Below are 27,314 nucleotides of genomic sequence, written 5' to 3' on the forward strand. Positions count from 1 at the left end.
TTTTAACCACTCCCAACCCACAGCAAAAAGGCACTCAACGTAAAAAGAAAATCGAGCTGTTGGTTCTGATTTGCTTTAGCGTTTATTGTGAAGTTATACACTGATGTCTTTAGTCAGGCCGTGGCGTCATCCGGACACCTGCTTCTGTTCACCGGAAATAGGCGCCAGGCCGGGGGTTGGGGAGGGGATGGGGTTGGCCTCCGCCGCCGCTGTAAGACGGAAGACATTATAATAGCTCGCAGCAAATTGGCACACAGGGCCCATTGTTACCGGTCACATAGCAGCTAGGCACTGATGGACTGCAATTCCTTTCTTCAAAAATAAAGCTCATGAGCTTTGCAGACGGTGCTCATGAGGCAATGATGCCCCATCTTCAGCCACTCCCCCCCGACCCCGACCCCATCCAGTTATGTTATCTCACCCCGTTCATGGTGCTGAGGAGCTGATATGGCAAAGGTGATGGAGTCCCGGAACTCCCCCGTGTGAAGCAGATCACCCATGATCTAGCAGATGCAGGAACAGGCAACTCCCTGAATAATAGTCTTTAAGTTCCCTTTGACGTCAGCCTGGAAGGAGCGTGTGGGAAAAATAATTAAAATGAATGTGGTCATTTTGATCGCCACCGGCAGATCCCCATTCACGTCTTGTGTTTGGATTCCGGGAAACGCAGACTCCTGAAGCACATTTTCTCACTCATTCCTTCCTATGAACTCTCGGACCTGTACGTTCATGTGGCGGGGTAATAAATGGGGAGGGAGGATCCCCCACCTCCTGCCATGCTGAGGACAAGCAATTGCTCACTCCCAGCAGCTGCTAAACAAACACAGGGATGCCAATCGGGAAAACAGCAGCTGGTTAAGATTTACAATAGCGAATCTTTTTGATACATTTATTTATCATTGGGTCAGTATTTTAGAAATCAGCTTGTTTTCAGTCCCAGCGCTCGTGCATTTTTGACAGCCCAAAGAATTTATAACCTGTGACCTCTATGGTTTCGAATCACAAAGAAATGGAACGTGTTTACTTGGCAATGGAATAAGTCTAAGGTTTCACAACCTGGTCGTAACAATGTGGAACAGATTTGGTCCAATATTATTTTTCTAAGTTATAGTAATATTTCAACATAACTAGTGATTTTTAATTGGGTGCTTTATAAATCTATTTTTTTTATCCTCTATCCCTCCCACTTTTACATGACGAGGTGTTGATCTTCTGTTTCGTACCATTATAATTCGGAAGCCAATCCATGGTGTGCTGCCCTATCCAGTTTGGCTGCAACTTGTACTCAAGTCACCCGCAATGGCAGAATTTGGGAAAACTGCAGGTATGGGAGTGAGAGAGAGGGAGCCTTGTGGCCATTTCATGTGAATATTAATTTGTTTCGAACAAAATAGATTTGAACTTCCTTAAGCCACGGTGTTTTAACGAAGTCGATGGTATGAAATGCGTCTTAAATTTGTTGTGGCGTATGAGCTCTGAAAACTCAATGTTGCCACTCGATGTTTTAAGGAATAATTTCGTTGTTAACTTATGTTTAGAAAATCTGTACACATTATTTAACTCTGTGAGTTATCTGTTTAGACGCTTCGTAAACTTAGTACCAAACTTGAGGTTTTCCGGATCTCTGCTGTCGGTGTCCCAAATCGCTAAGTCCCTCTCACCCACATCCCTGTCTCATTCACCTACACTGGCTCTCAGGTAAACAACGCTTCCATTTTAAAATTCACATTCTTATTTTCAAATCCCTCTATGGCCTTGCCCTTCCTTACCTTTGTCGTCTCCTTCATACCTACAACCCTTAGATATCTGTGCCCCTTTAATTCTGGCCTCTTGAACTTACGCAATTTTAGTAGCCCCACCAATGGTGATTCGCCTTTAGCTGCCAAGATCCTAAGGTCTAGAATTCCCTCCCTAAACCTGTCTGCCTCTCTACTCATTCCTCCTTTAAGATACTCCTTAAAGCCTACCTCTGACCAAGCTTTTGGCCATCTGTCCCAATATCTTCTTATGTGTTCGAAGCATCTTGGGAGCATCCTGTAAAGCATCATGGGGTGTTTTATTATGTTAAAGGCACTAGATAAACATGGCACTTTGTTGACATTGTGGATACAGTACTACAGCATGCTTTAGTGCCCCTAAGTAGAGAGGGAAAATCAAAAGGGATCCTAAATCTGCTCCAGTGAACCCGGCTGGAGTGTGGATTCTAAGACATGTCCAGTTGATTGGGGTACAGTCGAATTGCTATCATATGTTACAGCCTCCCAGAGGAGAAGTGGGCAGGGTTGTGGGGCGGGGGGGGGTGGATTTGTGTCATCTGGATTCCTTCATGTAAAGTAGTTTAACAAAAATGTGCATTGGGGAAGAGTGAATGAAATACGCTTCCAAAGTTTATTTAAAATCCAACCATTTTGTCACATTCTAGGTAGTGGGTGGAATATGTGCAAGGTTCCATCATCAATTGGCGGGATTGACTTGTTTGGTCTGAATGTCACTTCTCACCCTCTTCAGATGTTTGAATGTTCAGTCTCTTCAAACTTTTAGACTGTGTGACAGCCAAAGGCAACTTCCTATGGGCTAACTGATAAAAAACCAAACACATGTGAATCCTTTGGCAATGGGTTAACTTATGATAACTCCTTAATACTGAGATTCTTAAGTCTTCTGAGCCTTTAATTTATTGTCTTACTCATGCCAAGCAGCTACATAATTTGTGTTCACACCCCCTCACTTGGGCAATTACAGCTGTACACTCAGACCCACATATCATTCTGATTGAACCTATTTTTTTTTTATTAAGCTTATGGTATAGTCTAAGCTTGCCTCACTTACATGGACTTGCAAAATTTACCCCATGTGTGACCTTATCAATTATTTGGAGAGACCACTAGACAAAACAGCAGCAGTTAGAGGAAAATAATGCAATTGGGAGAGATCCCCGAGGTAATAGAGTAAGCAACAAATGTAGTTGAAGCAAAACAGGGCAAGTAGAGAGTAACATAAACACAAAAAAGGAAAGTAACCGAACAACTGCAGAGTAAGAGTAAAAGTAAACAATTGGAAGAAAATAATGGGGAAAGGGAGAGATGCACAAAGGAATCTGAAATTGTCTATATTTATCAGGGAAGTGTTTTTTTTTGCTGAAATTAATGGAAATAGGAACTTCAGAAGCAGGGCGAGAGTAACAGAGATGTAAGGAAAGGATAGTTTTTATTGGCCACATAAAAGCCAGACCTGGGAAACCCCTGCCTTGTATATTATGTTTTAGTCTTGAGAAATAAAAATGAATAAATATAGCTACCATCTATAAATACCACCTGTCCTCTTGCTTCTTGAAGGGAAGAACTTTGTCTTTTAGTATAAGACAGAACTGTGAAATTTGTACCGGAAGTAAAAGAACTTCAAACCACAAACTCAAATGCTTTTTCATTTATAACAATACTGATATTTTCTTCTGTGCATTAGATTTAATTAATTCATAAATGTGCTGTTTGTAAACCTGTATGAATTTACTGAAACTAACTAACTGAGGAAAACATTGACAGAAATACTTGATTTGTGGGTGTTGAATTTTTCAGGAAAAGGTTAAAAAATTGTAATGAGAAATGGAATTGTTGGCATCTTCATTGCTGGTTTTATCCAAGTGGTTGCTTAATCCTGTTCATAATCCTCTTTATTTTAGAAAAAAATCACAGAATCGCTAAATGGAGCTGTTCATTTTCTGAGTGTGAAGCAGTTTCTGATTGCTTATGTATTGCAGCAATTTGTAATGATATTATAGTTAAATGATTCCATTCCATGAGTGCCCTGCCTGAAGGCAGATCCTTGGCTTATTGTCTACTGATGCTTCATCCTAAGCTGTTTCTCTTGATAGTTTGTCAGTGGCGGTTTGCCATTGCCTTCCACTCTCCGGGGCAGGATGTGGTGGTCTGATGTCTATCTTAGTTGGAATGAGACTCTAACCTGTGTTGTTGGTGTTATTCTGAACTACATGCTAGCCATTTAGCCAACTAAGATAACCCCGTTAAATGATAGTAGGCATAAAATTTCAGTTCACAACTGCGTGAAAATGTATTAAATCACACTATCCTACATGCAAAATGTGAATTTTCCAGAAAATATATACTCCAATTCACCTCCTATCACTGTCTGAAGAACAGCCCCTTTCTTCAGTGTTTGATGTGCAGTCCTGGAGGAGGGAGGTGCACAAACAGAGTTGGAGCTAAGGTCATAATTGTTGGAGGGATGTGTCAATATCCATATTTGATACACCAGGCCCCAAGAGGTGACAAGATCCTTAAGTTGTCAGAATCAGCTTCTTCCACCCACCCCCTGCCCGACTCCCCTCACCCCGAACATGCCTTACCTACCAGATTCTGTGTGCTGCAGCTCCTGAACTTTAAACTGCAGTACAGTCCCCATTTGACATCTGCAGCCTGTTTTAAAAGAAGTTAGAGAATCAAATCTAAAAGTAGCTAGTCCTTTTGACTGCCACATTAATCAGGCACCACGTGGAAATTGCCAATATTGCATTCATTCGGCGCCCAGTCTAAAAGTCTTCCACATGCAAAGTCAATCCCCTAACCTGATACCCAACACACAGCTCTACAGATCATTAAACTTCAGATATCATCTACCTGTTAATGCAGGAAACAGAAGTGTTTGTGCAGTGAGGGCTGGACAGAAAAGTCAATAATTGGCACCAGTGCAGCAACAGCAGCCTTGGCATTCTTCAGACAATAAATGTGCCCATCCAGGAAGAAACTCATTAAGTGTGATAACACAAGATTAGCTTATTTGAATGGTTTCATGCACCCTGGGCATGTTGATCATGATGCACCATGAGCACCAGGCCTGGAATTGTGAAGGGGAGGGGGGTGAGGGTTGGGTCAAAAATGGCAAATGAGCAATAAGAAACTGGAAATGGGCATCAGGATTTTATTCTAAAGCAGGTTTCAATTTCAGCATCTGTTACAAATATTTGTAGGAGCCTTAAAAGCCTTGTTCATAGACTCCCAGCTCCCTTCTTCTGGCCACAGACATTGGGGTGCACTTGCAGTGTAGTACTGAAGTATTACTGCAGATGCCATTTTATGAATGAAATATTAAACCAAAGTCCTGTCTCAGGTGATGTCGAAGATCCAATGGCACTATTCAAAGAAGAGAAAATAAGTTTTCTGTAGCATCCTGCCCAACATTTATCCCTCAACAAATACCGAAGTTGAGCACTTAATTCTTATCTGTTTGTGGAATTTTGTTGTGCACAAATTAGCAGTCAGATTTCCCTACATTGCAACGATTGCAGGCCTGAGGACTCTGCCCAATCTCCTGAAAAAGGTTTGGGGGACAGGGGGTGGTTTGATATGGAGGTGTGCTTCTTAGCATTCCAAAATAAACCAGTTTAACTAAAGATCAAGCCTGACTGAGTCTTTCCACATACCTACCTGTAGGTATAAGTCAGCTGCATCTTGCACATGTGCACTTGGTTTAAAGTTACATTTACAGCTTTGAAGCACACACTGCTATCCATTGTTGCTCAATCTGCCCTGCACTATAAATCAACAGAACAAGAGAACAGGCCTGTTTCAGAGTGCCACTTCCATTGATAGCAGTCCTGTGATATGCAAATGATAAAAAATGCTGTTCCCTGGCCTGGTACCCAATTTCACTCTAGACATCCATATAAGTCGCAATTGATCGTGAAATTGTGGTCATTTTACATTAATGTTAGCAGTCAGGGGATGAGTTTTGGTATTCTTACTTTCCTTTTTAAGATTGCATCTGGCTTGCAGCTACCGGCAGTGCCTGATATTGTTGTTCCCCTTGTACATCAAGCATAAAAATGCTTGAATTGAACCAGTGGCAAATTAAAATATACACTAGGATCAAAAAATGATCATTTCAGCTGAGGGGAAAGTCCAGTACAAGTTCATCCATACATTTGCAATTTACATTAATTAAAACCATATTGCCAAAATTATGTTGCCCAAAGCTAGTTAATTTGCTGTTAAGTGCCTAGAATGCATTGGTACAATCAGTAACATTGCCATGATTGTGCAGCACCAGTTAAATGTGTTCAGCTAAATTTTAAGAATTTGTATAATGAATAAAATCACAAAGGTTGTGTTGCAATAGGTGGAGCATCTGCTGAACTTTAACATCCCCAGTGACTGATATGGAACAGATTGTGGTTCAGCCTGTTCCAGGAAGTGAGTCTATCTGAAAAATTCCCCAACCAGTGATGCCTCAATAAAGCTCTAGTTACTTTAAATTAGCTTGAATATAAAGCAATTTCTGTATGCTGGACTAGGGAAGGAATAAACTCATGCCTTATTTGGTAAAAATTTCAAATTTCTTCCTTCTTTTACCCCTCCATCCCATCCTTAAGGTCTTACATATTGCTGTGATTGGTTGTCGTTTGTTGTCTTAGCCAAGTGACTGTTCCTCCTATGCTCCTATGTCAAATAGTGAATGTTGAGAGTCTAACCAACCTTGAAGACAATCATTATCTAATATCCATGCACACTATCCAGCAAGGGGGGGGGACCCTGGCTGGTTTCTAACTACAACAACAATTTATATTTACATAGCACCTCTAATGTATTAAAACATCCCATGGGAGTGGAGGCCAATTGTATAGCTGCACTTCTTTACAAACTCATGCTTAAGCTTGTAATTCCTTGTCTGTTTTGCTCAGTACTACAGCAAACACTGCATTTCCCCATTTCCCTAGATAGACTTTTGGGAAGTGTGCAATTTTCTTTCAGAAATACAAATTTTTGACTATTAAATAATGGAATCACTTCCAAGAGACACTTATGTGCAGGCTACTTGTTCTTATTCTGATTAAGCTGATGGCTACAGACTCTCAATGCTGTGACTTATCTTTCACAGGTGAAGTTTAACCAATAAGCTTTTGTCATCTTACAAGGGGCATGAGAAACTATGCAAGTACAACTCAGACTAATCCTGACCCTGTTTTCTGCTGTGCCCCTGTATTCATGGTACATTGTTCTTGCAACAGGACGTAATTTGAAATATATTTAGATTCACAAGAATGGTCCCAGGAATGAGGAACCTCAGTTGTGTAAATAGATTGGAGAAGTTGGCATTGTTTTCCTTGGAGAAGGGAAAGTTGAGAGGAGATTTGATATAGGTATTCAAAATCGTGAGCCTGAACAAAGTAGATAGGGAAAAACTACTCTCACTGGTGGAAGGATCGATAATGAGAGGATCATAGATTTTGGGTAATTGGCAAAAGAAGCAATGGAGGCATGGGAGAAACATTTTCATGCAGTAAATGATTAGAATCTTGAATACAATGCCTGAGAGTGTGGTGGACGCAGGTTCAATCGAGGCATTCAAGAGGGGAGAAAGTGGGAAATGGCACCATGTGAATTGTTCATTCAGAGAACCGACGCAGACATGATGGGATGAATGGCCTCCTTCTATGCTGTAACAATTCTATGATTCTGTGATATATAATCAATCAACTTAAACTTTGTGTAGGGCAGCTGGGATAGTGAAAATTCAGGGAGAGACACATGAGCTGACCTTGCACACTATCCTGGTGCAAAATGCTCTGCCTATCACCTGAATCAGATTTGTGCCTATCAGTTTCATACAAACCTGAACCAGAACATCCTGTTGGATTTATTGCAAACTGTTAAAGCTGTACTTGAACACTAAATTATGCAGTGGTGGTACGATATGTGAGGGCAGATTTTCCCAGAATAGTGTGCCAGAACAGCCCTCATAGCTTCCCTTGAATTTTACCTGTGAAGATTCATCTAATCTTCCACAACATCTTCCCTAAGGGTACAACTGAGATGATCTACTTGGAGAATCGTAAGTGTCAACCAATTTCCTGAATTCCATTCTATGGTACATATTCTTACATGCAACTGTAGTATTGTGCTAAAGAAGCAATGGAGACATAATGTCTAATATGGATATCAGCATTACAAACCAAGCTGCAATTGCAATGAGAATGACTTTGTGTGTCATGTGAGCCATTTTATCTGATTGCATGCAACTCAAAAATGTTAACCTACAACTAGGATGAAATATTAATCTATCTTCATGGGTGGAAATAAAAGATCCCTTGTCAATATTTGAAGAAGAGCAGGGGAGTTCTCCCAGTGTTCTAGGCGATTATCTCTCAACTAACATCAGTCAAGAAAAAGAAATGATCTAGTCATTATCTCATTGGCATTTGTGGGATCTTGGTATGTATAAATTGGTTGCTATGTTTCCCTCCATTCCATAAGTGACTACATCTAAAGTACTTTGTTGGCTGTAAATGATTTGGGACATGCTGATGTTGTTAAAGGCACAATATAAATAAAAATTACCAATGCACCAGCAAAAGTCAGAATTTTATTTATTCAGTTACTCTGTGCTGTGATAAAATGTACATTTTGTCTGTGCTGAATGTCTAACTTGTATCGCCTTACTAGTGCGTAAAGTCCATAAGGCGTCATTACGGTTTTCTGTGAGCTGGGGCCTGCATGGAAAATACACTGTACTAATGCAGATGGAGGTCAATTAATATGTATGGGGATAATGGTCTCTGTAAAACAACTGTATCCGCGTATGTTGATGCCGGCTGAATGCAGAGACATTTAGCTGCACTTTCGTCTGCCATGTCGCCCCAAATCAGGTAGCGGATGAAGTTTGCAGATTACACAAAAAATGGTCGGGTGGTAAATAGTGAGCAGGATAGCCATAAACTGCAGGAGGATATCAATGGACTGATCAGGTGGGCAGAGCGGTGGCAAATGTAATTCAACCCGGTAAAGTGTGAGGTTATGCACTTGGGGAGGGCTAACAAGGGATCACACAATGAATGGTAGGACACTGGAAAGTACCGAAGATCAGAGGGACCTTGGTGTGCATATCCATAGATCCCTGAAGGTGATGGGGCAGGTAGATAAGATGATTAAGAAGGCATATGGGATACTTGCCTTTATTAGCCGAGGAGTACAATACAAGAGCAGGGAGGTTATGCTGGAACTGTATAAAATGCTGGTTAGGCCACAACTGGAGTACTGAGTGCAGTTCTAGTCACCACATTATAGGAAGGATGTGCTTGCACTGGAGAGGGTGCAGAGGAGATTTACTAGGATGCTGCCTGGGCTGGGGGTTCTGAGCTATGAGGAAAGATGGGATAGGCTGCAGTTGCTTTCCTTGGAACAGTGAAGGTTAAGAGGGGACATGATAGAGGTGTATAAGATTGAGGGGCATAGATAGGGTGCATAGGAAGGCACTTTTTCCATTAGTAGAGGGGTCAATAACCAGGGGGCATAGATACTTGCGAGAGGTAGAAGGCTAAGTGGGGAGTTAAGGAGAAAGAGGGTGGTGGTAGTCTGGAACTCGCTGCCTGAAAGGATGGTTGAGTCAGAAACTCTCGTAAAATTTAAGAAGTATTTAGATATTCACTTGTGTTACCATAGCCTCCAGGGCTATGGGCCGAGCGCTGGAAAATGGGATTAGTGTAGTCAGATCTTTGTTGACCGGCGCAGACACAATGGGCTGAATGGCCTCCTGTGCTGTAAACATCTTTGAGTCTATGAGCAACGGTAAATGAAGGAAAATAGAGATGACCACATCTCCATCACCAGCTTGGATTTCCCTCCCTGCCCTGCCTGAGACCAAATCACCCTGTTGCATGAGGCTGGAGAGGTAGGGCCCAGGTACCCACCTGATTTGGCTGCCTACCTCTGCAGCAACTGGTGACATCTAGGAGAAGGTTGGGGGTAAACTTTTAGGCAACAGTGACAATCCCACTTAGGAGAATGTTGGAGGGAGGGAGTCTAGTATTGGTCCTCTCTCCTTACCGCTGTTTAGAAGTCTTGCAGCTCATGTCAACATTTAAAAAATATTTATTTCCAGCATTTTTAAGATACATCCTCCTCATTTTGCTGCTGCAGTGGGTATCCAGACTTTTTCCATCCCATAGAGTTGCCTGGTACCGTTTGGTGGCAGAGATCACACAGCCTTGGCATTGTCAAAGGTTGGTGGTCCATATAATATGATAATATGAGAAATGTCACTTCCAAAATAACCTCAAAGGGGTTGAGTTTATATTTCTGTGAATAAACACAGAAGGGGCCATTGAAATTGAGAATTACTCGTGCTTAGAGATGAATTCAAGCCACTTTACAACAGATCAAAGAATCAGACCCAGCCTCGGGTAGTGAGGTTTAATTGACAGCTATGTCTAAGATCTTTGCAAAACGAATACTGTTATTGATTTGTCTGCAGTTAGTGTTTGATCAACAAGAATCTCCAAATACAGGGTTATAATAGGCTTCAGATCCTTATTTTGAAAGGCAGCCAGCTTTACTTTTGCAGCCAGAGGGCTCTGTATCAACCAGTAGAAAAGGTGGATAAGTGCTATGGCTCTGACATGTTCTACAAGGTGATAAGGGAGTTTGGGATCAATTTTCAACAAACAATGTCTGGTGATGGGGATGTGGTCAGCTCTATTTGCCTTCATTTACTGTTGTTACCTGATTTGGGGCAACATAGCAGACAAAAGTGCAGCTAAATGTATCTGCATTCAGCCTGCATCAACTGAGCTCACTTGCCACTTGTCAGATATCACTGGCGAGAAGCTCAACCAATTGTCCAGGTTAGAACTTGGAGCACAGACTGCATCACTTTAGTCTAGGGGGTGGAGTGGGAACGAGCTAGAAATGTGGAGGGAAAAAAGGATGAAATTTGTTCACAAAATACTTTCTGAGATTCAATTCTTCCTAATATTTTTACAGCTGCATTCTCCTGGTGATCATTCATGATTGGTTGTTTTCATAAATCCCTAAGGGATGAATTTCTGTAGGATTTCTCCCACCTGTTCACTAACATCAGTGGAAAAGCAGCAGAAACCCTGGGGAAAAAATGGCTTTGGCATCATTTATGTAATTAATGCAGTTTCTGCAGCTCTTCAGCCAAATTTGCAGTGGACTCATTGGAGAACCCCTGTGGAAATTCAACTTTGATTTATATGTTTGCTGTTGGTTTACTTTGAGCCCATCAACAAAGTATGTGCACGAACAAGATACTTAATATACACCTATTACTCCTGGTAAGTCACATGATATGCTGTGTCATCGGATCAGAATTGTAACATTATGTAAGGTAGAACGTGTTTAATTGCCAAAGTAGATTGGTATCTCTTTAAAACCAGTCTAATTTTAAATAGAGCTTCAGGTGGTTCAGAGTGTAATGGTTGTCAGCTTCAGGTTCCAGCTGAGAAGCACACAAATTCTCAAGAATGTTTTTTTTTAAACTGCAACCAAATGTGATATCAGCAATGTGGCATTTTCCTCCTATTATTCCCACTCATCATTGTTACTTGTTTTATTTTTTCTTTAACAACTTGTAGCAAGCAGTTCATGGGGCCTTCTAACATCTTAACGATCCAACTCCTTGTTCCTTGCTGGTTTGACATTGATTTGAGCGCATTCCTTGTAGTTTGGCCATGCACCCACTGCATTCCTCACTGGCCTGACTCTAATTCCTGTTACTTTCTGTCAAAGCCAATCTCTTTGATCCTTGCCACAAACTCCATCCCTCTTCTTGACAACTGCCTGGGGCTGAACCAGGTTGTGTGCAACTTTGATGCTGACATGGGCTTCCAAACACATTTTTGCACCATCACTAAGACTGCCTACTTCCATCTCTATATTGCCTCCCCCTGCCCCTGCCTCAGCTCATCTGCTGCTGAAACCCTCTTCCATGCCTTTATTAACTCTAGATTTGACAATTCCGATGCACTCCTGGCCAGCCTCCCATCTTCTATCCTCCATAAATTTAAGCTCATCCAAAATTCTGCTGCCTGCTTCCTAGCTTATACAAAGTCCCATTCACTAACACCCTGTGGTCTTGAATTGTATTGGCTCCTGGCTAAGCAAAGCCTCAATTTTTAAAATCCCCATCCTTGGTTTCAAATCCCTCCATAGCCTAGCTCCTTCTTATCCCTAACCCTCAGATAACTGTGCTTCTCAAATGTTGGCCTTTTGCGCATCACCATTGGTGGCTGTGCCTTGGAATTCCTTCCCTACCTTTCTAATTCTTTCTTTAAGTCACTCCTTAAAACCTACCTCTTTTCTATCCTAATACAGTAAAGTCCCGCCATTCGCAGGGGTTACGTTCCTGCGATATCTCGCAAATGGTGATGTCGCAAATAGGGAACATGTTTTTAAATGGGATTCAATTGGATCGGTTCCAGCCATGCAAGGGCAGTACTGGACTCTCCAGCAAAAATGTGGTGCAGTACCTGGAAAGGACAGACAAGGGAGCTTCTGAGCAATACATCAGTGATATTTTAAAATTGAATAGAGCCTTTATTGTAGCTCTGGACCCAGCAGTTCTGACATTTCTGCGTTAATCCCTTCATTTGGGGCTGCACTTCAGCCGAAACCATTTCAGTCTTTGCTCCGTCATGGCAACCGTCCCCTCGGAAAAAGGAGAGAAGAAACCGCAGATAAGTGAGAATTTCTCACGCGATGGATGATGCTATCTACAAAATAAAAAGTGTGGTAAGTAAATTTGCAAACAAGGAAGTCACAAATGGCGGAACTTTACTGTATCTCCTTAAGTGGCTGGGTGTCAAATGTTGTTTGATAGTGCTCCTGGGATGTGTTTGGACATTTTACCATGTTAAAGGTGCTATGGAACTGCAAGTTGGTGTTGTTTGATCTCACTTTTGCGCCATGACATTTCCTCATGTTCTGTCATTTGCCAGTATCTTTCTTGCTGAGGGAAGAGACAGTCAATGTCTATTTGATCTCCAAGGCAAAACAGTTCACTTTGTCCAGGACTTCCCCTTTGGTGGCTTGACTAAGAATCACTGAAATTCATCAAGCGTGTGGGTGTCACACACATTTGAAAAATACTGGGGTTGAATTTAACTTGGAAATGGGAAGTTGAAAAATACAAGTATAATAATTACCATCTGTTTATAAAGTTGGTAGCCAATAGACTGCACTTCTGGAAGTTCAATTCTGAGGTAATTTCGTTGGGTATTGATTGAGGAAGATACAAGGCTAGAGGGAGAGAGCAGGGGAGTGGGATTAGTTATGGATTGCATTAACAAAGAGTCAGCACTAATGCAATGGGTTGAATGGTCGTTTTGTGTGCTGTAAGGTTTCATGGATCTATGGTGTGAAATAGCTGACTCTGTGGTGGACAAAATTTGCTTTGTACCTGCAATGCCCAATCTCCAGATCACGGTAGAAAGCATGAGACCATTGCACCAAGTAGAAAGGTAAGCCACATTGCCCATGGGTCTTCAGTTTTAAAATTTATGTAGGGTCACAGAAAATTCTGAAAGGGACAGCTGAAAGAAAGTGCCAGATTTGCAAATAAGTAACCTCAGATATGACTGGAGCAAAGATTTTTTTCCATTGCCGAGACTCCTTCACTGTCTCCCCCTCTCCACTATAAACACCATGTTTATACTGAACATTATTATCGCACTGTGGCATGGAAAGCAAGGAAGGGTAATCTTGCTTACTAACATTTAATTGGTCTTGTTAAGTGTCCTGAATGTCCATTACCTTATCTTAAGCCAGTTTGTCCTGAGACAAATTATTTGGAGGATGTGCAGTAATGCTCCATTAATGCTAATATTCTAAACAAATGTTAAGTAACAAACATAATGCACATTAGTCAAACAAAGAAATTTACTCTCAAATGATGTGTGGTAAAACATGAGTCACTGTGCCCTGTCAAGATTTGTGATGCATAAACTGCAGAAACAGTTCTAGAATATACCACTTTCCACCAATAAATATGATGTAGAAATCTGGAAAGAGGGCATTCCTTGACTGGGGTTGGGGGGAGGGGGTGGGGGCACAATATTGAATAAGGTACAAAAAAGAACATAAATTATGGAAATCTGAATTAAAGAGGAAAAGTGCTAGAGATGCACAACAAGTTGATCAGCATCCAAAAAAGAAATATATCATTGAACTGAATCAGTATTGCATAAATAATCAGGACAAATTTCTGCAACTTCTGCTCGGGAAACTTTTAAGCTGCAGTGTTATGGTGTTAATGTTTAGAATGATAAAAATCCTATTTGTTAGGTGATTCATTTCAGGTGTTATAAAGTTCATAAGGTGCAATGTGGAGAGTCAAGGATTCAATATGTGTATGGGTGCATGTTGTCCTCATATGGATTCTGAGGCCTTGTTAATCGTGGAATATGAAATGCTTGTTGCAGAATCATTGATAATTTTAGAGACTTTGCTGTTCGGTTAAAAAATGTGATTTGAGTAAAAATTGAGGTTTCAACTGACTGCCTCAAAATCAAAGTTAAAGAGGTAGATTTTGATCTGGCCCCTTTTTCAGCATTTCCATTGATCCTAGAGTCTCTGGGATGACTGGCAAATTCTAGAAGAAAGAGCTTTGGTAGAAGCAGGTCCTCAACTTTCAACAGGACATTCAGTTTGAGCTGCTAACACTGGGCACGTGTTCACAGGCAACTCATCCAAACAAAGACACCAATTTCTGGCCATCTTTCTCGTTGGAAGCAGACCCTGGGTAAATCCCAGGAGAAGGGATTGGAGCAGGCTATGGGGGATTATTGAAAGAGTTACGACTATGACTCCTCTGGCTCCACAGGATGTGTTAGTTCAAATAAATAGTTTTTAAACTTGCCTGTTATTGGCTGCCGCGGGAGCCTCTGAAGAACCCTGAATTGGACAAACCCAATGCTTGCTCCACCCATTACGACTATTTTCTTGCTGGAACCAGTACCTGCTTAGATTGTGCACAGGCTGCCCCACTGCTAAATCGTTATACTTGACACCCATTTTACACTTGACAAAATAAAAGTAAGGTTCCAATAAATGATGTTGAGGTGCAGGAGTTGTCTGTGTGAATTGTTGGACCAGTTATTGGTTAAGCCTCTTTTATTTTTGTCCCATCCTGTCGGTGAGGACATGCTTTTTTCCATTCAGTGGAACAGAGACAGTGAAATATTTTATTTCATTGATCAGCATGATTGAAACTTTAAAACAAAAGACATAGATTAAGGCTAACTTGAATGGATAATCACTGTCCTGCCCTCTTGTAGCTCTGGCTGGATGTTGGGATGAACGATAGCTAGTTGGCATTTCTACATGAAAGCAAGGCTAATGTTTTTCATATTGCCATGGGGAAGAGGAAGCCATTTTTGAGACCTGGTTACAGGGTTCCCTATAAATCAACGAGTATCAGAAGCTGACAACAGAGGTTCTGTATGGTCAGCAGAGAGAAAAAGCTGCTTGACTTTGTGAGCTACCACAGCTGGACGCAGGAGGGAGACCATCTGTAGTCAAAGAAATGCATCCTGCAACCTTCTACAGATTCCGGGAGATTTGTTCTGGCATGGCCAGGTGGAGGAAGAATCATCAGGACAGGCTTTACTGCTGGCAGTTGACTTAAGAAATTCTCCAAAAACTGAGGAAAGCGCCTAGAGACGGCCACTCATAGTTACTACTCAAAGCCGGGAATACGGGAACCCATTGGAAGCTGGGAGCAACTGTGTTCTGTTTTCTATAAGGACTCTAATTCTGTGCACAATGAGATGTATGATAAATGGCCGAGAATTAATTTAATAAACAGTGAGAGGTCTGGTTACGCTCTGCAGAGAGGTACCAAATTTAGTTTATTGAGCAGTCTACCTTGCAATTTACAGCTCACTATGGGTTGTTTGTTTTCCTTTCTCCAGGTTCAGTAAGTGCCTGTCAGTCCCTCCAACTCTGGGATTTTTCCTGTCACACAGACTCTACTTTGGATCAGGATGATTTCTAAACCTTTAAAGGTATTTGCTGCTCTCTCATATGCAGATCAGGAGCAGCCCTGGCCTTAAATAAAAACAAACAGTACTGGAAATACTCATCAGGTCTGGCAGCTTCTGTGGAGAAAGGAACCAAGTAAACATTTTTGAGATGGATACAATTTCTTCAGCCCTGACCTTGTTCCCAAGGTTATAAACTTTTATCTGGATCGGTTTTAATCTCTCTCCATGTTTCTGCTGTTGATACAGATCAGATTAGCAGAGGTTTCAGAACAGTAAGAAAAACACCAGTTCTAATGTAAAGAGCAAACTGTTGTGAAGAGAGAGTCCCCATGCATGTGATTCATTGACTCTCAATTATCCCAGATCTTCTTGCTCTCAAGCAACACTTTCACCTAAAGACAACTATCACCTTTATTTATAAAAACAAAAAACTACTGCGGATGCTGGAAATCCAAAACAAAAACAGAATTACCTGGAAAAACTCAGCAGGTCTGGCAGCATCGGTGGAGAAGAAAAGAGTTGACGTTTCGAGTCCTCATGACCCTTCGGCAGAACTGAGTAAAGTTAGGAGAGGGGTGAAATATAAGCTGGTTTAAGTTTGGGGGGGGGTGGGGTGGGGTGGGGGGAGAGAAGTTGCGGGGGGTGGTTGTAGGGACAAGCAAGCAGTGATAGGAGCAGATAATCAAAAGATGTCACAGACAAAAGGAACAAAGGGGTGTTAAAGGTGGTGATATTATCTAAGAAAACGTGCTAATTAAGAATTGATGGCAGGACACTCAAGGTACAGCTCTAGTGGGGGTGGGGTGGAAAGACTGACGACAGGGTATTACAGTTATAGATTTAAAAATAATGGAAATAGGTGGGAAAAGAAAAATCTATATAAATTATTGGAAAAAACAAAAGGGAGGGGGAAGAAACGGGAAGGGCGTGGGGATGGGGGAGGGAGTTTAAGATCTAAAGTTGTTGAATTTAATATTCAGCCCGGAAGGCTGTAAAGTGCCTAGTCGAAAGATGAGGTGCTGTTCCTCCAGTTTGCGTTGGGCTTCACTGGAACAATGCAGCAAGCCAAGGACAGACATGTGGGCAAGAGAGCAGGGTGGAATGTTAAAATGGCAAGCGACAGGGAGGTTTGGGTCTTTCTTGCGGACAGACCGCAGGTGTTCTGCAAAGCGGTCGCCCAGTTTGCGTTTGGCTTCTCCAATGTGGAGGAGACCGCATTGGGAGCAACAAATGCAGTAGACTAAGTTAGGGGGAATGCAAGTGAAATGCTGCTTCACTTGAAAGGAGTGTTTGGGCCCTTGGACGGTGCGGAGAGAGGAAGTGAAGGGGCAGGTGTTGCATCTTCTGCGTGGGCGTGGGGAGGTGCCATAGGTGGGGGTTGAGGAGTGGTGGGTGATGGAGGAGTGGACCAGGGTGTCCCGGAGGGAACGATCCCTACGGAATGCCGCCAGGGGGGGTGAAGGGAAGATGTGTTTGGTGGTGGCATCATGCTGGAGTTGGCGGAAATGGCGGAGGATGATCCTTTGAATGCGGAGGCTGGTGGGGTGATAAGTGAGGACAAGGGGGACCCTATCATGTTTCTGGGAGGGAGGAGAAGGCGTGAGGGCGGATGCGCGGGAGATGGGCCGGACACGGTTGAGGGCCCTGTCAATGACCGTGGGTGGAAAACCTCGGTTAAGGAAGAAGGAGGACATGTCAGAGGAACTGTTTTTGAAGGTAGCATCATCAGAACAGATGCGACGGAGGCAAAGGAACTGAGAGAATGGGATGGAGTCCTTACAGGAAGCGGGGTGTGAGGAGCTGTAGTCGAGGTAGCTGTGGGAGTCGGTAGGCTTGTAATGGATATTGGTGGACAGACTATCATCAGAAATTGAAACAGAGAGATCAAGGAAGGGAAGGGAAGTGTCAGAGATGGACCATGTGAAAATGATGGAGGGGTGGAGATTGGAAGCAAAATTAATAAATTTTTCCAGGTCCCGACGAGAGCATGAAGCCGCACCGAAGTAATCATTATTTAAACCTTTATTTAAACTGCAAATGTTAACCCTGCACCACTTAGAGTTGATTAGAAGGTCTTAAATGCGCAAAAGATAATGGAACATTAATGAAGTGTTAATTACTTACATATGTTTCACCCTACATTCAGTGCTCCTTAAGGAGTTAATCACAGCTGTTTCTGTCTGTACTAAATTGAGCACTTAAGGTGTTATAATCAAAAACTTTAAAGTTGACATTAATGCAAATAGATACTAGTTATGACTTATATGACTGCCAACTTTAAATATGAATATTTTTAGTGCCAAAGACTGTAGATCCAGTGCAGATGGGCACTTGGGTTTGAGTAAACATCAAGTTCAGATCAAAGTTTGCCTTGTCTGATGCTTGTAAGCATCCTACGTAAAATGTATTTTTGAGTTACAATCCATAGTAAAAAATTCCACCATTTACTACTGATTGGCGCTAAATTAGGAATCTCACTCTGATGGTATAGGATTCCTGATACAGGAAGTATAACAAATTATGCTGGCGGAGGATGGATTGCTAATTACTGAAGAGCATTAATCTGTATTTAGCCATGCCATGTTTGATTTGGGAGTACTCCCTTCTGGCATTAAAGCACAAAATACACATCAAAAATATATATTCAAATAGCTTACATTTCAAATGCACAAGATTATAGTACTGTACAAAACGATATGAATTACAGGCGCAGAATTTTTAGCTCACATGTAAAATAGCACATGATGACGTTGGGCGAGCATCCCGTGTCATTCTGCACTCACGTGATATTTCAGTCGGTGGACACACACAAAAGTCAGAAGCGGCCCACCAACAATTAAGAGGGCAATTAAGCCTATTAAAGTTCCAATTGTCCCCGATTTTTCGTGGTCAGTCCAACCTTATGGTTGGCGAATGCCAGGGCGGGATGAGGTTTCTGTTATTAAATTTTAAAAAATAAAAATGTATGGACAGAATTTTCATCATGTATATGTTCAGGTGGCTGATTCTGATGCGTGGACATTTTTTTCTGGGTTTTAAAATCTTTATTTATTGCTTTTAAATTCTTCAGTTTCCTGAGACAGCTCTCTGCCTTTCATTTCGCTTACATCAGTGCCCGCCCTCCTCCTGCCCCCACCCCGGCAACGCAGAGCATTTCAACGCACGTTTCACGCTGGATGGCCGTTAATTAGCCAGCCAGTGTGAAATCGCGGTCGGGGCTGATTGCGGTTGGTGGTCCGTTCCCCAGCCACTCCCGGGCCCGCCGATTGCGTGCCCCACCGAACTAAAAGCCCTGCCCCCAGACTTCTTTAACTAATGCAATCACAGCAGATGTTCCTGCAGGTGATTTTAGCATCTCTATATAAGTTGAACTTTAAAGAACATGAGCAAATAATTTATTAGTGTATACATCCAATCAGGTATTTCCCATTGCTTCTGATTTTGAATGATTATCTTTTCTGCCTATTTGCGCAGAACATAATGAGGCAATAGTGAAGTTCAACTGACTGTTTGGAAGGAATAACCTCTGTAGCGCGATGCAACATGCTATTTTCCACCTGCTACCCTTACTGAACTTGATCTTCACATCTGTGTGCAGTGCCAAGGTTGGTCAGCCATTAATTTCTAACAAGGCAGGCATGCGGTCTGCACCTAAAATTCCACTAATTCTGCTCTGAAACTAGTCAGCTTTAGAGATACAAAAATTTTACTGGCACACTTGAGCTCTGATTATTTTTACATTTAGCCTTTCTCCCCCCTGTATAAGTGAATTGCCTCTAATTGTCACTTGCTTCAGAGACTGGCAATACCCTTTACTGAAATTGTCGGGTGAATCCTCAATCTATCGTTCCATGGTATAAAATCTGTTGCATTGCCTCCACACCACCCATTCCCGCCATTCACACACCCCCTCTGGGGCAGAATTTTGCCCTTGGCAGGGCGGGCAAGGTGGTCAGGAAGCCGACCGCCACCCATGGTCGGGGCCACACTGCAATTTCACACTGGCGGGCCAATTAAGGCCCGCCAGCATGAAACACGAGCAGCAGCGCTCAGCGCTGCCTGTGCGGGCGGGGGAGGAGGGTGAGCGTATGCGTGCGAGTGTACACTTGAAAATATCCCTGAGGCACAGAGGTGCCTTAGGGAAATGAACAGTTTTTAAAAATTAGAAATAAAAATGTTTTAAATGTTATAAAACATGTCCTATCATGTGACTCTGTCACATGAGTAGGGACATGTTATAAGTTAAATTTTAAAAAAATTATTTTATTTTTATTTGGTGTTGGAAACCTCATCCCACCCATGGATGAGGTTTCCAAAAAAATGCAAAGGCCTCTTGGCCTTTTTGTCTGCCCGCCAACCGTAAGGCAGCGAAAAATTTGTTTCAATGACCTTGTTAATAGACTTAATAGGCCTTTTAATTGTTGGCAGGCACACTGCCAACTCCGGCGCTTGCCCGCCGACCGAAAGATCGCGTGACTGCATGTTGATGTCGGGACGCTTGCCCGACGTCATTTTACGGTCGAGCAGGTCGGGCGGGCACCCTCCCACCAAGCTAAAAGTTGGTCTTTTTGCTCCTTCCTACACAGTAACCATGTATTGTTAGCGCTTGTATTTTTAAATGGAATGTTATGCTTTTATACTTAGCTTAATGTTTTTAATTTATCTTACTACGTAGGTGTTAGAACTGCAGCAGATGCTGGACTTAATGGAAACGCTCCTCAACCACCCCCGTATGACTTGAACCCACCACCTTACTCTGCGGTATTGCATCAAAAATCTATTTCTACTGTTTCAATTATATTGTATAAAAGCAGACAGAAAGGAAATCTAGTTCATAGGTTCTTGCAAAACCATTGATATCCTGAATCTCCTGAACATTTTGTTGCCAAGCCAATGCTAGATAGCAGCCAAAATATATGAAAAGTTTAATTTCATAGAAACAAAAATGTATATTTTCAGAACCTAGTTCTTTTAATTAACTCAGGAAGCAACTCTCTCAGGGTTCCCCACTCAATTTCACCTAATATTTAAAATATTTAATTGTGTGGTGAATTCCTTGTATTCTCTGTCTCCTATGTATGTGAGTATCTAGAATTTTTTTTTAGGTGATGTAAAGTAACATAAGGACAGCAGAATGAGATCTCGAACGAGACCTAGACATTCTTCTAAACTTAGTTACGTATGTAAAGAGGTAGCTAAGTTTAACATAACTGCATCCATTCTAGGCATATTGATAACTGATTTAGCAAAGTAGAGACTCACCTCATCAACACCGATCACTGATAAATAGGTCAGAGCCCTTCTTGTTGAGCATGGTCCTCACTTTACCATTTCAGAACCAGGTTGGTAAATTGGTTTTATGATGCAGAAATTCAAGCATTTTCAGGTCTTCAGTAGCCTAACTTGTCATCCGTAAAGTACCACTGGATGCCACTCAAAAAGAAGCCAAAGAACTTTGTGTACTTTGTTATATTTTGTGGAATTGGAAGAAGCATCAGGGTTCTTCTTGAGTTCACAAGATCATTACAGGCCACTATTGACCTGACCATCCCTTCAATTCCCACCACCAAGAAATTTATCTCTGGATCTTGGCACAAGTAAAATTAGTTAATCCCTGATGTTGTTTGCCTGATTTTATTCTGTCCTTGGGTCCTTTTGTTCATGTGTAACTCTGGAATCAAACCCAGTTTGGGGCACTAAGGAGTTTAGACTGCAGAGTATTTCTAATGATAACTGATAATGATCTAAGACGACAGCTTTACCATCTATCTCTTTGGGCCGGATTTTCATGTTGGAGGTGGGAATCAGAAGACGGGACTACTCCTGCTGCTGGCCTGGACCCCAATATGATCCTAAGTGGCCTGGGGATGGGCCTGTCACTGAGGCAAGAGTGGAGGTGGGACAAGTCCAAACAGGCAGGCTAAAAGTCCTCTCTGTTCCCAAAAAAGCCTTGGCTTGGTGCTTCCAAGGCAATCAGCAGCTCACCTACATGACCACTTTAACCAGCCTTTCCCACCACCCCCCCTGCCCCCACCTTACCACCCCCTCCACACCACCCACCTCCCCCCCCCACCCATTATCCACTTTATGAACAGAACTCACGAGCTCTATTATAACAGGTGGAAACTGTTAATAGCCCATAAGACTCCCCAAGTAAACAAACAGACTTTTCAAGGCAGCTGTGTAAACAATGTGAAGCACTTGTAAAATGATTGGACAGTTGGATTGTAGCCAAGAACCCATAAAATTCCCTGAGTAAACAAACAGACTTCAGAAGTGTTATCTCAACAGATGTCTATACTGAATACCTAAAAACATTGGGAAAAGATGAAACATTTACACTTGGTTATAATACTAGGTTACCCATTCAATAATGTGAAATGTATTCTACCTTTTCATCCATTAGATGAACTTCCCTAACTGATCTGAAGACTTCAACATTTGCAATGTCAATCTTTTACTTGACAGCTCACCAGTTGGCAAAAGTAACAATCTGGCAAGCACATTGCTTAATGAGTAATTACATCTCCCAACCATGGCACTGTCATGACTCACCTTAATGAACACATTTACAACTCATGTTATAGCATTTAATGATGAACTGTACAGGAGGCAAAATCATTTCACTTAGCTTTTAAACTTTTCCCCACTTCAGTCCATGGTTCATGCCTCCGTGCAGCTGCTAAAGTCCGGCTGCCTCCATGAAAATTTAAATATTTACCTGGGACAGGCTCGCGATGAGTTCTCAACACTGTCAGTTGCACCTTTCATAGGAGCAGGTGTGTTCCAGGGCCTGCTTCCTCCCCATCCACATGTAAACAGAATGGAGGCAGGAATTCTAGCCACTCAACCCCATCGGTCTAGCCTTTATTTGGTCCTGATTGGGAACCATTAAAATCCAGCCCTTTATCTCCATGAAACATTCTTATGTGCCTATCTTCCTTTTCCCTTCCCCAGAGTAATAAGAGCCACAACTGCACTTTCCTACAGCCCAATGCCCTCCAACTCATTCAGTGGAATTGTGGAAGCAAAAAAATCAGTAATTAATCATGAGGCAGTTAGGTCTGATGGAAAGAGAGTAGGTTTATACGGATGCATGACCTAGCTGCATCGATGACACCCTTTACATTTCCCCCTGAATTTTGGGCTTTCCAAGAGCCAAATCTGGGCCCATGCCTGCATTAGTTGGATGCTGATGATACTTTGTCTATATTTATCTTGCACTCTCAGGTAGCCTTGATATGAATGTCAGTCAAAGCTGAAAATGTAAATCCAGGAGTTCCAGTGCAATGTACTAATACCAGGGTCAACATTTTCCCCCTGTCGGGGGGTGAGAGCAGCCTTCTGATCGGCGCCCCCGGTCAGGAAGCACTATGCGCTCCCTGTGCAGGTCGGGGTGGGGGGGATTCCCTCAGCCGGGAGTGCACTCTTTCCCGCATGCGTGCGAAAGAGGGCACAGATCTCCCTGAGGCAAAGTGCTGCCTCAGGGAGATCGGCTCCGATTTAAAACTTTTAATAAACATGGTTAACATTTTTCCCTGCCATGTCCCCTCATGTTGGGACATGTCCATAAGTTTTATTGAAACCTTTCTTAAAATTTTAAATACCCTCATGAAATCTTATCCCGCCTGTGGATGAGGTTTCATGCTTTTTCTGAGGCCCGCCTGGGCTCCAGGCCTGCCTGCCAACCTTAAGGTTGGATGAACAGGTCCATCAATGAGGTTAATTAGTTTTTTAATGGCCTTAACAGGCCGTTGACAGTTTGGCGGGTGCGCAGCTGATTCGGCTGCATGCCCGCCGAACTGAAAATCTAAATGACCCGGGGTGACGTTGGGACGAACGCCTGACGTATCCTGCGTCATTTTACATGTTGGTGAATGGGCCCCACCCCCGCTCGCTGACCAGAAAAACATGCCCCAGGTCTTCGTGGAAACTTAACTTGGTAATTTTTGAGTTTGGTGACAATATTGGATTTTTTTGGCTCTGCTTCTGCAATTGGTTGCTTTAAGTCTGTTCAACATCATTTGATAAATGTTATTTAAGCTTGATGCACCATTCACCTTGTCTTGGTAGTGAAGTTAATGATATTAATTGTTTTCATGCATGGGAAACAGCAAATTAATATGATAAAGCAAATAGTTTCCTATTGAAGAAGATTGTTTATCTTGCCCTGTGATTTAATTTTGTAGGTTTCCTCACATTACCCCTCTCTACGTCAGAGAGATGAAACATATGCTTCTACTGGATATCAAACCAACTATCCAGCATCTGCTCCATATCCACTATATCCAACATACCCAACAGCACTGCAACTGCCAAATGCTCATCTACAATATGCTGGCTACCAGAAGTCACTTGCTGCTTCATCAGTGGTTTATGTCCCCCAGAATACTGGTGCTGCAGCTCCTTCTCCAATTTTGCCTTACTTTGTCAACCAGCAGCATCCTAGTTCAATTTGTGTTGTTAACCCGCAAAATCGTGCAACAACCTATTTTGTCAACCAGCAGCAACATGGAGCAACCTATGTTGTCAACCAGCAGCAACATGGAGCAACCTATGTTGTCAACCAGCAGCAACGTGGCGCAACCTATGTTGTCAACCAGCAGAAAATTGCCCCAACATATGTTGCCAACCAGCAACATCCTGCAGCACAGGTGGTTCTGATTCAGTCTGGCAATGCTGCCAGAGCAAATCATGTAATCTCTGGTTATCCAACTGCAACGGTCAGTCAACAATTTACAAAAAATCTTGTTGAGGGGTTAGCAACCTTTGTCTTGTCTAGCGTAGAACATGTACTTAACTCAAAACCAAGAAATAAAGTATACAAAGTAGCATTGCATTTCAATATTTACTTCTCAAACACTTCCTGATTTCAATCTTATGTTTCAAAAACATAATTTAGGTTCAAAACCATTGCCATTTTAGAAAGAAAATCTGTTTTTACCTTCATAGCTTTCTAAAGTGTCCTCCTCCATCAGACTGTAAGATACTGGTTTTGCCATGTTATCGCTTTGGTTACTGTCTTGTGATTGGAACTTCAACAATATTTGTATAGCACCATCAACGTAAAGTGTTGTGGGGTGTTTTACAGAGACAGAAATGGAAGCTGAGCCAAAGAAGCATATATTAAGAGGGATATACAAATGCTTGAGTCAAAGAGGTGAATTTAAAGGAGGGTCTAGATGGAGGAGAGGGGGATGATGTGGCAGAGGGTTTAAGGAGAGAATTCCAGTGCACGGGGCATAACTGTCTGAAGGCATGGTCAACAATTGTGGGGTGAACATAGGAAGTATGTAAAAGAGGCCAGAGTCAGAGGAGGAATGAGAGATTTGGTGGGTGGAGGACGGTGGTTCTCATTGTCAGGCTGGAGGAGGTTACAGAGAACGGCAGGATCAAGGACATGAAGGGATTTAAAGAAGAGGATAAGAATTTAAAATTGAGGACATTGCCAGACCAGAAGGTCAGTGTAGGTCAGTGATCAGGAGAATGGTACTCAGTGCAGGATAGAACTTGGACACTAAGGGCCGTATTTTAGCAACTGCGACAGGTAACTCGAGTCAGGAAATTTCTCAACTTGCTGGACCTGCCTCAGATTAAAAAGTAACAATAATTGTGCAATTTTTCACTCGGGCACAGGTGCGGGGTAGAGTTGGGCCCAGAACGTAGGCAGCCATGGGTGAGCAAGTGCCCAGGTGGGCTGGTTAGAACTCTCACCTCAGTTCTCTGGGACTTTGCCCCAGCTGTTTTTGAAATTGTTAGGTCCTCTAGCCCTTGCCCCTCATATCCTCCATGCCACTCCCATAGCCACTCATCCAGTGTCCTATCTCAGGAGCCATATGACGACACATGCAATCAAATAGTGAAGTCTGAAGGTGACAAATGCAGATGGGCTGAAATAGGGACAGAGATGGGTAATGTTATAAATTTGGAATTATGAAGCATTTGTGGTGAAGAGAAAATGGAGTCACAAGCACAGCTATGGTTGAATAGGACACAGGTTGTGAAGAGTCTGAGCCTGAGTCAATGGCTTGGGAGGGGAATGCAATCATTAGTATGGATTTAGAGTTTCACTGTACATGTGGAAGCTGACCTCGCGTTTGCCGGTGATGTCGCCAAGGGACAGCATGTTGATGTGGAGAGATGCATGGGGCCAAGAAAAGAATCCTTGGAGGACTCCAGAGGCATTTGAGCAGGGACAGTGAAAGAAGCCATTGCTGCTAATGTTTTGGCTATGATTGAATAGTAGGTAAGAGTGAAACCAAACTTGAGCCGAACTTTCAATTGCAAGAGGGGGCAAGGAGGGATGTGGGCATGCATTGAAAACTGTCTTCCCAGAGGTTGTCCCAGGATGCCAGTGCTTCCAGAATGTGATGCAATTTCCAAGGTGAGGAAACAGAGAACCCCCTTGTGGCTCAGTTCATAGCACCCTCGCCTTTGAATCAGAGGGTTGTGGGTTCATGTCCCACTCCCGGAAACCAAGAAATGTGATTGTACTTGAACGAGTTGCAATCTGTGATTGTTGATAACTCGAAAGAGTTTGAGAATATCTGTCAGGTTCAATGCAGGGAGCTGCAAAGTTTTTTTTTAAAACAGTAACATTTTTGCCACCAGGGGTTTCGCTGTAAGTTCAGGTGCAGTTCGATTTGGCTGGCCAATTGGCCAGTTCTCTGAGCATTGAACAAAAAAAGTGAAGCTGATTCTAAACTAAGCATATAACAAGGGAAAACAAATTAGCCATCTTGGGCTGCTCTTACTTACCAGTTAATGGCTAGTTGAGAACAGAGAGATTAATCAATTAAGTTAACATTTCATTCTTTTGGTTAGGAAAAGATATATGATCTAGAAAGTGGGAAATAGGTTAATATTGCCTTGTGATTTCCTGAATGGATAACTTTATCATATTAATTTGTATCTCTGTCCTATTTCAGGGAAGGCAAATAACAATTAGAACTGGAGGAAGTGGTGTGATCATACACAAGTAGATGAAAATGGAATTAACAGCAGCATATATATATGTGTGTGTGTGTGTGTATATATATATATATATATATATATATAATATATACAGCTCTGCAAAGAATATTGCATGTTTCTATAATTTATACCTCAGACTTCATTATAAACTCCTGTACTTTCCCAGCTAACGAATTCATAGCTTAAAATGCAAGACTTACTTCAATTCTAACTAAAGCATATAATATAAAAGAAAAATTCTTTGATCTTAAGGCTGCAACATTATTATGATGAAAAATACATGGAAAGTATGAGAAAATTTATCAATTGTTAGATTATCTGAGGAACTGCTCTGTACCTCTAATAATCTGGAATATTGTAATGATTCCTAGTTTGTAAAGTATATGACATGTACATCAATATCACAAAGCTGTTTGCAACACAGAATCTTCAATAAAAAATACTATTTGTTTTTTATTAAAAAGAAATGAAAAATATATGACTTGTCTTAAACTATCCATGATAGCTAAAGATGACTTACAGTGTAACTCAGTAAAAATGTTAAGAA

The 27,314-nt window shown here is 42.0% G+C and overlaps 1 protein-coding gene across 3 annotated transcripts; it reads left to right on the top strand.

The window, feature by feature from the left end:
• Positions 1–27,220, top strand: LOC144678741 (uncharacterized). Of its 3 annotated transcripts, none has more exons than XM_078538601.1 (5): positions 10–810; positions 1,199–1,324; positions 20,469–20,554; positions 23,983–24,516; positions 26,722–27,220. In XM_078538601.1, the coding sequence occupies exons 1-5, from the start codon at positions 747–749 to the stop codon at positions 26,773–26,775; spliced, it is 864 nt and encodes a 287-aa protein (XP_078394727.1). In that variant the 5' UTR covers positions 10–746; the 3' UTR covers positions 26,776–27,220. The 3 variants fall into 3 exon arrangements, 2 of the variants coding, with proteins under 2 accessions (XP_078394726.1, XP_078394727.1); XR_013576168.1 differs by lacking the exon at positions 10–810 and adding an exon at positions 19,268–19,402 and having other exon boundaries at positions 1,000–1,324; XM_078538600.1 differs by lacking the exon at positions 26,722–27,220 and having other exon boundaries at positions 1–810; positions 23,983–26,195.
• The last annotated feature ends 94 nt before the right edge of the window (positions 27,221–27,314 follow it).

Source organism: Cetorhinus maximus, chromosome 3 (genome assembly GCF_964194155.1).
Source record: "Cetorhinus maximus chromosome 3, sCetMax3.hap1.1, whole genome shotgun sequence".
Classification (NCBI taxonomy): Eukaryota; Metazoa; Chordata; class Chondrichthyes; order Lamniformes; family Cetorhinidae; genus Cetorhinus; species Cetorhinus maximus.

What these genes read in the sequence shown, in the direction of transcription:
- LOC144678741 (XM_078538600.1), top strand. Translation starts at nt 747, where the DNA reads ATGGGGAGGGAGGATCCCCCACCTCCTGCCATGCTGAGGACAAGCAAT. An exon ending in CAATTGCTCACTCCCAGCAG is followed by an intron (nt 811 to 1,198) that starts CTGCTAAACAAA and finishes CTTTTACATGAC; the next exon opens with GAGGTGTTGATCTTCTGTTT. An exon ending in ACCCACCACCTTACTCTGCG is followed by an intron (nt 20,555 to 23,982) that starts GTATTGCATCAA and finishes TTAATTTTGTAG; the next exon opens with GTTTCCTCACATTACCCCTC.